This window comes from Gambusia affinis, linkage group LG02 (genome assembly GCF_019740435.1).
Source record: "Gambusia affinis linkage group LG02, SWU_Gaff_1.0, whole genome shotgun sequence".
NCBI classification, from domain to species: Eukaryota; Metazoa; Chordata; class Actinopteri; order Cyprinodontiformes; family Poeciliidae; genus Gambusia; species Gambusia affinis.
In genome coordinates, this window is record NC_057869.1 from 13384619 (window position 1) to 13395469 (window position 10851).

Sequence of the window (10851 nt, forward strand, 5' to 3'; positions counted from 1 at the left end):
ACAATTCCCTTTGATTTGCTGCACTGCAAAGAAAATAAAGATTTAAATTTGTCGAATAAGCTATGTCAGTTCTCCTGGTGATTTGTACTGGACGTAAAACAAAGCACTTGCCTTGCAAAGGAAAAGCTTCAAGATGCTTTGGTTGCGGAGTTTGTGAAGATAGCAGGCCTGCTGTCCTACAGATGTCTTGGATGGTGCATTACCAGGTGTACGTCACCTGAGATTACCCACGCCGACACCCCTCAAAGGCAAACAGCCAGCAGTACAGCTGAGGGGGCATCTGGTGGCGTGTGTGCATGTAAGTTCGAGTGTGTTCATGCATTCAGATCGGAGGTAACATTTCACAGGAGGGGATAGAATCGTGGCGCACATTTGCTGTGTTGGTGGAGAGTAGAAATCTACCACAGCGTTCGGTCAGAAACCTCATTCATGAGGAATGCAGTGAATCAGGTAGATCAGCGCTGGGGTCGAGGTCAGCGTCTCTCCAAAAGCATGTGATAATGATGGCAGTAATGACTGAAGATGTTTAAAGCATTTGGCTCTCGTCTGCATTCTCTGCTAAGAGGGAACTGGAGTGAGTAAAATGTTCTGATCGGCGATTCCTGTGATCTCCCCCATGATTCACAACGCCCCTGCCGAGCCAGAACAAAGAGCAGCCCTTCCTAATCAAAGTGCATGGGATTAAGAAACAGGAAAGAAAACCGAACATCACAGAGATAGTGCCTCACAGCCATTATGTGGATCGGAAAACAACCTAAAGGACGGCTAAAATTAACCGAGTCTGACCCTGAGGCAGGAGGAAAGCATTTTAATCTTTGTAAGCTCTGCAACTGTAAGATTCTGCCGCAGGAATTAACCACTGCAGGTGCAACAATGGGAGACACTGTAGTAAAAATTTACTTTTGTTCACTCTTCAATAGCTAAAGTTGACGATTGAGAGTCTGACACCACTGCAGAAAAGTAGAGTGAAAGAGAAGCCAGTAAAACAAATTATATATCTAGATAGTCACATCAATAGACGTCTTGGAGAAGGGAAGTTACCTGAATGTACGTAATCCAAACTTTCTGAAATACATGATTCTGCAGATGAGTCATAATTCACCTTGATCCAGAAGCAGCAAGATAGTTTGTTACATTTCAAATGTCAGACAAATGAAAGAAGAAGCAGATGAAAAAAGGTGCTTGAAGTTGTCGTGAATTCTTTGGTTCTTGACAGCAAGTGCAGATAGTGACAGTGGTCTGAATGCCCTCTATTTGCATGTCTATTTCTAGGTTGTGTCTGTATACATTGAAGGGTGAAATATGTTAATCCGCTTCTAAATATACCCATCCTGCATGTGCGTGTTTACATTGTTTTTCCGGTTATATGACAAAAGTTTCCCTGCTAGCTGGGCAGCAGCTCTTTCTGCCCACATTCAGTCATGTTTTATTAACAAACCTGCTGTGGCTGAATCATCTCATCTCTTGCACACAAGCTGACACACAACTCCATCCACAACATGTATATTTAATGATGCCAGGCTCACTATGAATGGGCCCCCTTGTTTCTCCCTTTCACTGACATCACCAAAACTGTTGTGGATTTTTTAGTACTAAGAAGGCCTAGAGCAGAGCGGACATATGCAGTCTGAAGTCTGAAGTAAATCCCATTTGGACTGAACATGCTGACACTGCCACCATGTGGCTCAAATGTGATAGAAATCAAGCAGTGGACAGATCAGCTTGAAGGACACGCTTATTTGTTCTTCAAATGAGCTTGACAAAATACAGTTTTGACAAATTTATTTTGTCAAAAAGTTAGAATATCATCTAAAAGTTTATTTTGATGGTATTTTTACTCAAAATAGAAAAGTCTGTTGTGATTGCGATATATTTTAAGTATTTATTCCTGGTAAGTTTGATCATTATGGCCTGCAGCTCATAAAACCCCAAAATCATTTTCAGAAAGTCATATTTAAAAAGACCAATTACAAGCTTTTTATGATAGAAATTTCAGCAGCGTACTGACGAGTGTATCTATGTACATGTACTCTGTACTTGGTTGGGGCTCCCTCACCTAAACAGCACATCAATGTGGCATTGCAGGAAGGAAATTGTTCTGTGCCAAAGTAACTTGAGTTTAGAAGAGGTTCAGCACAAGGAACGTGTCTGTTGTAGCCCGTGTCCTTACCTCAAACTGCTGTCCACATCTTCTGAATTTCCCCATAGCCAGCCCTTCACTGGATTTTGATTTACACTCGATTCAAAGTTGCTGTTTTCTAGCGCACTCTTTCCTTCCACTTAACTTTCCATTGATATACTTGGATAGGGAACTGTCTGACCAGCTATCTTCTATAACAACCGTCTTTAATTTTATTTTATGTATGTGTTTTATTTGGTTTCATGTCATAGTGAAATTTTGCTATAACAAAGTGTTTCATTAGCTGGGAGCCAAAATCTTAACGAGGAAAAAATAAGCACCTAACATTATTATATATATATGAGTTTCTGATTTTGAATTGAATTCCTGAAATAAATTCACTGTTCAATGATATAATTTATTGAGATGGACCCGTCCTGATTATGATGATTTTCTTGTGCAGATGGGGGGTTTAGCTTAAGTCTAGTAGACCTAAACCATACCTTTATGTTCTCTAATGAGATTTAATGGGCCACAGATGTTACTGGTTATGAAGATGTGTGTCAGAGATTTAAGAGGGTCAGACCTGCATCTTGTCAGAGTCACAGGGGGGCACCATTTTACTGTCTTTCACCGCCAACACACACCAACACTGCTCATAGGTGGCCTCTCTTATTCTGACAACACCCAGTACTCTGTGTCTTTCACACGCAGTCTTTCACACAGAACACTGATGTCAAATCAGTTTTATGAAACAGCACAGATAATGCCTAAGGAATGTCTGGAGTGTTATACAAAAAGGCACCACATACGATATATACAAAGCACTTTGGTGAGTAATACCTACTTTAAGGCATATAAAAATGCAGACGAAAAAGTGGGAATAAGAGTCCGTTTTCGTGATCCTAATGCAAAATCCATAACATTTTCAAAGTCAGACAAAAATCAAACAAAAATAAAACAGTGCAAGTACATAACAATAGAATAGTGTATTAATGTTTTCCTCATCGCCCATAAACAGCAAAACATATTCTTGGCTCAGAATTTGTGTGGCACTCTGTCCTCTCAAGGTCTGAGATTTAATGTGATATAACCTTAACGAGCAGCGGTTGAGGAGTATCCTGATGATTTTAGTCAGTCTGTTCTTCTGGCATCAGATGTCTGACTGATGCCGCCGTCAGCTGTGCTCGCCGCTTCAGCAAGTCTGGCAGGCCACCCTAAACTGCTGACCAGGCTCCAGGCATGTTTCTCTGTGAGCCGGTACAACATATTGTCACCTTCTTCTTCATGTTACTCCCCAGCCTCTCGCTGCTCAGATGGCAGGCTGCAGCTTGGTCAGGTTTCTCTGGTGCATGGTGTTGTGGCGCACCAGCTCGTCAGAGCGGGCAAACTTCTTCTGACAGTTGGGCCAGCGGCAAGTAAAGGGCTTCTCACCTGACAAAAAGTGGACAAACGAAGAAAAAGAAAACCCCGAAGAAGATAGTGCTTTAGAATAACAGGCGGTGCAATAAAGTGCCTGGGTTGAATTAGTTGACAAATTGAATTGAGAACAATTGAGAGGAAGAAAATAAAAGGTATACGCACTTGTTTTACCTGTATGAGTCCGAGTGTGTGTCTTAAGGTGATCTGACCGTGAGAACTTTCTCTGACAGGTCTCACACTCAAAGGGCTTCACTCCTGCACAAGTGATGGTCACAGTCACAGTGGAAAAATGTCAAGAGGAAGGGTGGGGAGTCAGAGTATGAATGTACAATTAGATGGAGCAATCACTGTTGAACACTGGCTGTGGTGCAAACACATGTATTTCAAAACAATGACCTTGTATTTTATGTCTTGAAGGGATTTCTGTTGTTTATATATATATTTATATATATGTATTATTTGTTTCTTGTGTATTGTTCATATTTAATTATATAATATTTAAACTTATGTAATACATTGGCATCATAATATTAATAGCAGTAATACTTGATAGAAATCTCACAGTAATTAGCAACAATAGGGTTTTATTTATCACAAAGTGGAGACATCTTATCATTATGTTTCTGCCTCCAATCATGATGCAGATTGGAGGCAATATGAAAAACAGGTTAAGTGAATCTACCTGTGTGTCTGCGTTGGTGCCTCTTTAACTGATCTGAGCGAGAGAACCTGCGGCCACAATCCGTGAAATCACACCGGTAAGGCCTTTCTCCTGCAAAATAACCCCCAACGCCACTGACGTTAGCATTTCTTTATCCCTTTTAGTGGCCCAAATGTGCAAGAAACAACTCAAATATTGTTCTCACCTGAATGTTTTCGGCCATGCATCTGCAGATGCGACTGCTTGAAGTATCTCTTGTTGCAGCCGGGATGAGTGCACACAAAAGGGCGCTTCTCGTTGGCCTCTGCAGACTTTGCTGCTGGAGGAGCAATACCGGGTACCCGTCTGACATCCTTGGAAAGACAGAAAAATACAGCAGAGGTACTTGTTAAGTAATTTACTTATTTACCACAAGTGTATGCATTTTAGGTATCTGTCTGACCTGGAGTCCTTTGAAAACGCCATGTGTGTGAATGTGGTACTGGGCGCTGACGAGCATGGGCGGGGCTGGAGGTGGCGGGTCACTGTCATAATTCATCGCATGACTGCTGGCAAGAGCAGATTAATAAAATGCAAGTAAGTGAGCTGGATGTGAGGTTTCAGAACAAACTACAACAAAGCAAAACAAACAAAAAAAAAGCTTCTTAACTGTAACATAAACTTCACCAAACTTATCTCACAGCTTTTAAATAGATTTCTGTTACATGAAACAGAAACATGTTATGTCATGTGAGCTACACTTGACTAAACCACATCTGAGTCAGAAATGATTGTGTTTGATCATCATATAATCATTTATTCATAAAGATACATTTGACTAAACAGACAAATGTATCCTCTGGTCAAAATAATGCCTGAAACATTCAAAGGAAAAACTCATCAAATACACAGATAAAGACACTAAGTATATATTGAAACTTTTCTTTGTGCCCTGTTTTTATTATTGGCAACAACTTTGCAGCTAAAACCCTCTTCTTTCTCCTTTGTAGAGCTCCACAAAACCTGGTCCAAGGATTAATGACGATGCCATTTTAAAAATATACAGTTAAAACACAAATAGCGATCTCACCTCTTCATTGTTGATGTCAGTGTGTTCATTTGGTTCCATGTGACGCATTCCAGCTGAGATGCCATTTGGTACAGGTTATCACTGACATTAAAAGAAAATAGTATCATAAGACGATATGAAGGTGATTAGATGAAGATCTTGTGTTTAAAAGAAACTGCTGATAGCTTGCTCATTAGCTCTTTCCATCCACCCACCAAACTATAGTGCTCTCATTATAAAAAAACACTGAGACTGTTTTTACCTTGGCAGCACCCACTGCCAACACACACAGAGGCATGCACACTTTTAAAGATGCGATTGCACTCTCTGTGGGAGTGAACGCCTCCGTGCCTAGTACACCCTGGACCAGAGCATGACATCACTCTGTCCTCAGCATCATTAGTGGCGGGAAACAGTTTCGGGGGAATTCTGGACGGCATTCCTTGAGAAGTCCTTGAGGGAAGGATCGCGATGGCTCGCTAATCAGTCCTGAGCTATGGTAAACTATGGAAAGACTCATTGATATCTGACATGTACTCGCTGTGTGTGTGAGTCCGTGCGCGCATGTGCACGCCTGCGTGCTCGCTTGAGGGTTTCCAGTTCCTGCCATGAGCTCTAACAGCAGCACACTCTTCCTCCTGCTTATCTGCTGCTGTCCCAATATTTGGGTTGCACATGTTCCTTTTCTCCAACAACATCTCCAGTCGGCATCTAAAGAATGTCCTCCTAATTTACTGCTTGAGATGCTTTACATCAAAACGAACACAAGCTGAAGACGCATTTAGTGTCTGAAACAGGCAGATTTCCCATTACCCCCACAACCAAGTCTCACTTTTTCACTGAACTTGTCTGTTGTACTTTCTTTTTTTTTTCTTTCTTTTTTTTCCTCAGTGAGGACTTGGACACATCAGCGGTAGGTCACACTGTGTTTGTTTAGGCCTGCTGAGCACCAGTGGGCAGCACTTATACTCAGAACAAATGAGGATTCATGATACAGACAACGCAGAAGCCAATGCAGAGCTCCGTGTGGGATCAGAGACAGTTCGCACTTCTAAAAATTACCAAGAAATCGTCAAGCAAGTGGAAACAATCTGACGCTGACAGATGAGCGAGGAGTCTAAAAACGTTGGTGTAAGAGGGAAAATTTTGTTCAAGGGTGATAGCAGACAGGCGGAGTGAGAAGTACGAGCAATAAATGCGTGAAGAGGGGATAATTGTACCTGTTGTAGTTTCTCAGCAGCAGAGCTTGATTGCTTGGACAGGATTCTGGAGGGCTGTGGCAGCCAAACATGGGATTTGGTGTGGAATACTGCTGGTCAACTGAAAAAAATTAGATGTTAAAAGTTCATTCAAAATAGGTCAGCATTGCGTGACCTTTCAAAAAAGACAGCATGAAATCCCTGTTCGTCTTTCTCACCCCTTCACCCTACGTTTTCTTTTGTGCAGAAACCGAATAAGGAAGAGGACTTTCTAGCCCTTAAAAAATATATTTTTGGGGATCACTTGAAATCAGTAGTATACATACTTCCAAATACACTCAAAAATATAAAGCTGCTGCCAGACTGTTAAATATTTTGCCATGTGTGTTGCAAATCCTTCCATGACTTTGAAGTGTGTGTCTCACTTTTGATGCACTTTGATTAGTGTGTATGTACTGAAAGCAAGTAATAAAAAATTTAAATTATATTATTTACTATTCATGTGAGATAGGCAGTAGAAACATTATGCTGAAACCAAACATTTACCCACCTATGCCCAAACTAACTACTCATAGTGTGACCCAAGTTCAAATGTTAGTTCTCAGTTGAATTTTTACAATAGATTACATGTTTAGTTGTGACCTTTAAATATTGTCCAGCACAAAAAAAATAATAATAATTACAACCATTACAATGTGTTGTTTGGTTGATAACAGTATTATTTTACTTTTCAGGTCTATTAAAAAAAGGAGAAACTAAAAATAAAAGTAAAACCCACACACCCAGACAACAAAGAAAACCTAACTTCTTTGCTACAAACGTTAGTTTTGTAGCGCAATAAAATGTTTAGTTTTGTAAACTAAGCAAAGGTTAGTTTTTTAGCACAAAACTAACTTTTGTGCCACATAAGTTAGTTTATTGGGGCATTTCTGGTAGAAAAGGTTGAAGTTAAAGCTTGAGTCTGAAGAACGCGCACTGTATAATACGCGTGTTATAAAACACTGTAAGATCCAATAAAAACCAGATGAACATCATTTATCCTTGGAGGGCCCAGAAATATTATTGTACCTGCATGCACTTTCATAATATATTTGTAAAACAAATAATAGTTAATTTAAATGGCCTGCACATCTCCTCTTTTCAAGAAGTTTGACGAGGAACTGTGGTAGTTTTCAGGTTCATATAGTATACTACTCCCCAGACAGTTTCTGACATTCCAACAGAGTCTCAGAAAAGTTATTCCCTTTAAGTTATGATTTCCAAAGTCATTAAGGGAAACTGTGGTTATGTGTGCCAGAAATGGAGACACTTGAATGAAAGTGGATATTAGCGATGGTGTTTGTGATCTGAGAAATGATGGGTTACTTCTTATATAACCTTGATGATGAGACACGACAGTTTTCCAGTCTGGTGAAGACGCGTCACGGCGCAGACATTTACCTATGCTGTTCGGCGGTGACAGCGTGTCCTCGTGTTTGAAGGACAGGCTGGAGAGCTGGGGAGTGTGGTGGGAGGGTGTGTGACCGTAACTGGGGTTGCTGTCTAAACCAACTGCTCCATAACCTGAGAGGAAAAACAAACGAAGATGGCGATGGAAATAGAAAAAAAAAAAAAGATGTTATTTTTTCTGCTCGAGCCATTAAAGGTCACAATCTGACAAACGACTTGTGATGTCTTAAAGGTTGTGAAGTTGTTAGGTCAGTTATCTGTACTCTGCTGGTAGTAGCTCTTAGTCCCTGGCAGGGTTACCGCGGAGAGACATTCATCACACAACTAAATCCTCTTTCCTCAGAAACATATTCGTTTTCCCCTCATCTATCTCTGGCCTTGTGGTTGCAAAATTTATGGCAGGTGGAAAAAGAAATCTGGCAAAAACACAAGAGACAGTCTGAGAATGAGCTACTGTTGGATAAGCTTAGTAGAAGAAATGAACAATATCAATCCCAACTCAAACACCGTTGGTGACAGTTTTAAACAACAGTAAATTCACATTTAATATTTTTAAAACTCAATGTCAACTTTAAGTGGTGGCTTAATTTTGTTGTATGAATTCTTAAAATGTTTATTTGACAGACAAACACTCAGACACACACACACACACACACACACACACACACACCAATGAGGCCCAACCTGGAAGTTAAATACTTTCTTAGAAAACCCTTAAGCATCTTAAAATAGTTTTCTATTTTATTGTTGCATCAGGATCCACTTTCCACTGTACACTGTATCGGCAGAGACAGCCTACCTTAATTTAAAAATGGGAATTCTAATAACACAGTCATAAAATTAAGAATATGAGATTTTAAGAGGTTTCCAAAACAAGCATATGAGTTGGAATTTGTAAACTAGATATGTTTTCCCCCCCTCCAGATTTCATTTAATGATTTGTGAAGTCTAAATACTGTCTTGTTTTGACCATGCTTGTCAAAAGACGTGACAGCATGTTTTTCCGCTTGACATTAAAATTTTTGACCAAAGAAGATATCCTGTCCCTAAATGAGGTAGTAGAAATCAAGAGCTATTTTTCTCATACACAGTAAAATTTAACACCTAATTTAAAATCTTTCCATGCTGCTTAGCCGGTGTTTTTGTTTTTGCCTCAAGATAAATAGTCAGAGTGAAATATGTGCTGTAAGGCTTTGTACAACTGAAGTTAAATTTAACGTATTTTAAAACTTAAATTTGTTTGTGTGCTAGACTCCTGGACCTGGCAAAGATTGTCCTGTATTTTCAGCCGTGCTTTCAACTGGTTACTTTTGGGTTACTTCATAAAAACAACTCAGTCCTCAGCTGATACTTGAGTCATAATATCCTGTTTAAGACATTTTTCCCGCAAGTGTTGACTGAGTCCAGAACTGAGAAATCTACTACAGATCCTGTCACAGCTGTTATAGTTCACAATGATCCCGTTGAGACTCTGCTCTAAAACATTTAAAGATGAAGGTGAATGAAAATCTCTACGCTGCTTTAGTCAGTAATAAATAAATTAGATGTTTGTCTTTAACTGATTATTTTAAGACAGATTTGTGACGGGCTCCTTACCCTGATTCCTGGTCGGAGGTGGGCTGTCCACACAGCCGGGCAGGTAGGCCCCAGTGGGAAACATCCTTTGAGTCGCGGGTGTCTCCCCAAAGGTGCCGACCCGACAAGGGCCCGAGCCTGTGAACTGGCCGGAAAAGTGAACGGTAAAGGCCCCGTGTCCACAGTGCGGGTCCTCATTTAGGTCAGCGGCCCCCCAGCTGGGCTCCTGCTTTATCAGGGAGTGGTGGGAGTTCAGGGTGCTGTAGGGAGAGCCAGGGTGAAGGTCAAGCAGCTGGGTCCATTGGCCGCCGCCAACAGGTATCCCTCCAGCTCCTGGTAGAGATGGCACAGGGGGTGCTGGAGGCAAGAGGGTCAGATCGCAGACATCTGACCCCACAGACATACCTCCGAAGTTCAGCTCAGTCAGCATCGCTGAATGCAGTTTAAAGGAGTCCAAACAAAAATGGATGATACTCCAGGAAAAAGGGATCAATAAATAAAAAGACTCAGGTTATCCTAAGAGGTTATCAGTAAGAGTACGAGAAAAAACAAAACATTTGAAGCCAAAACGTCTTCTGAAACAAACATAAGTTCTCACAGTGCGCTTCCAAAGTCATTGTTTTCAGTCTGTGATGATGGAGGGAAAAAAATAACCCATAATTGAAAATTAAAAACCTGGATGACAAACTTGGAGTCCTGCAGAAGAATTAAGATTAAGAATTAAGACTGCTGAGTTAATGGTGTCTGGATGCCGTGTCTCTACATTGTCTGACTTTCCTTATTCTCCTGAAGCCTGAAATACTGCATAACTCTGAACAGGGGGAGGAGCCAGATGACTCCTCTGCTTTGGCCCACCAGCTACAGGCTGCATCTATCTGAGTAGATTCTGACAAATGTCACCCTTGCTTTAGAGGGTGTTGCTCTCTGCTCTTTGTCCAAGCTGAAGTGTTAAGGCTTTGAGTGAGTTAATTAGACGTTTAGTATTTCTAATTTGATCGCATGCAATCGATTGTCTTCAGCTGTGAAACTTTAAAATGAAATAAAAATGTTTGAATTAAAATATATTTAAAATTATGTCCCCGAAGAAACTTACTAGTTTTTCTGGAAGCTTTTGAATGTATGCCCCTTTTTGTCAAATGAGCATCATCGGACATCATGTTCAAGTTCATGTCCTTTTTTAAAAATATATTCTATTTTCAATAAGTATGCACAATAATAAAGTGCAGTAAGAAAACAGCGTGAAGAAAATATGATAAAAAAACAACAACATATTAATCAGTCAGAAGATACAGAAAAGATCAGTTTTGTTGAGGTGAGTATTTGTTTGCTGATGCTACAACGTGGAAAAAAAACGTGTTCATTGTATCATCTAAAAGTG

The 10851-nt window shown here is 40.4% G+C and overlaps 1 protein-coding gene across 4 annotated transcripts; it reads right to left on the reverse strand.

Annotated features, from left to right (window-relative positions):
- Positions 1-793: 793 nt before the first annotated feature.
- wt1b (WT1 transcription factor b) lies at positions 794-10243 on the reverse strand. 4 transcript variants are annotated; one of them, XM_044136908.1, is made up of 9 exons: positions 9495-10243; positions 7890-8012; positions 6471-6570; positions 5272-5352; positions 4645-4747; positions 4408-4555; positions 4224-4313; positions 3713-3796; positions 794-3553 (listed from the first exon to the last, which is right to left on the reverse strand). In XM_044136908.1, exons 1-9 carry the CDS (start codon positions 9901-9903, stop codon positions 3432-3434), a joined length of 1260 nt encoding a protein of 419 aa, XP_043992843.1. In that variant the 5' UTR covers positions 9904-10243; the 3' UTR covers positions 794-3431. The 4 variants fall into 4 exon arrangements, with proteins under 4 accessions (XP_043992843.1, XP_043992831.1, XP_043992836.1 ...); XM_044136896.1 differs by having other exon boundaries at positions 3704-3796; XM_044136901.1 differs by having other exon boundaries at positions 4645-4750.
- Positions 10244-10851: the final 608 nt, after the last annotated feature.

What these genes read in the sequence shown, in the direction of transcription:
- wt1b (XM_044136889.1), bottom strand. Translation starts at nt 9,903, where the DNA reads ATGCTGACTGAGCTGAACTTCGGAGGTATGTCTGTGGGGTCAGATGTC. An exon ending in GCATGGCCGAAAACATTCAG is followed by an intron (nt 4,314 to 4,407) that starts GTGAGAACAATA and finishes GTTATTTTGCAG; the next exon opens with GAGAAAGGCCTTACCGGTGT. An exon ending in GACTCATACAGGTAAAACAA is followed by an intron (nt 3,554 to 3,703) that starts GTGCGTATACCT and finishes ACTTTTTGTCAG; the next exon opens with GTGAGAAGCCCTTTACTTGC.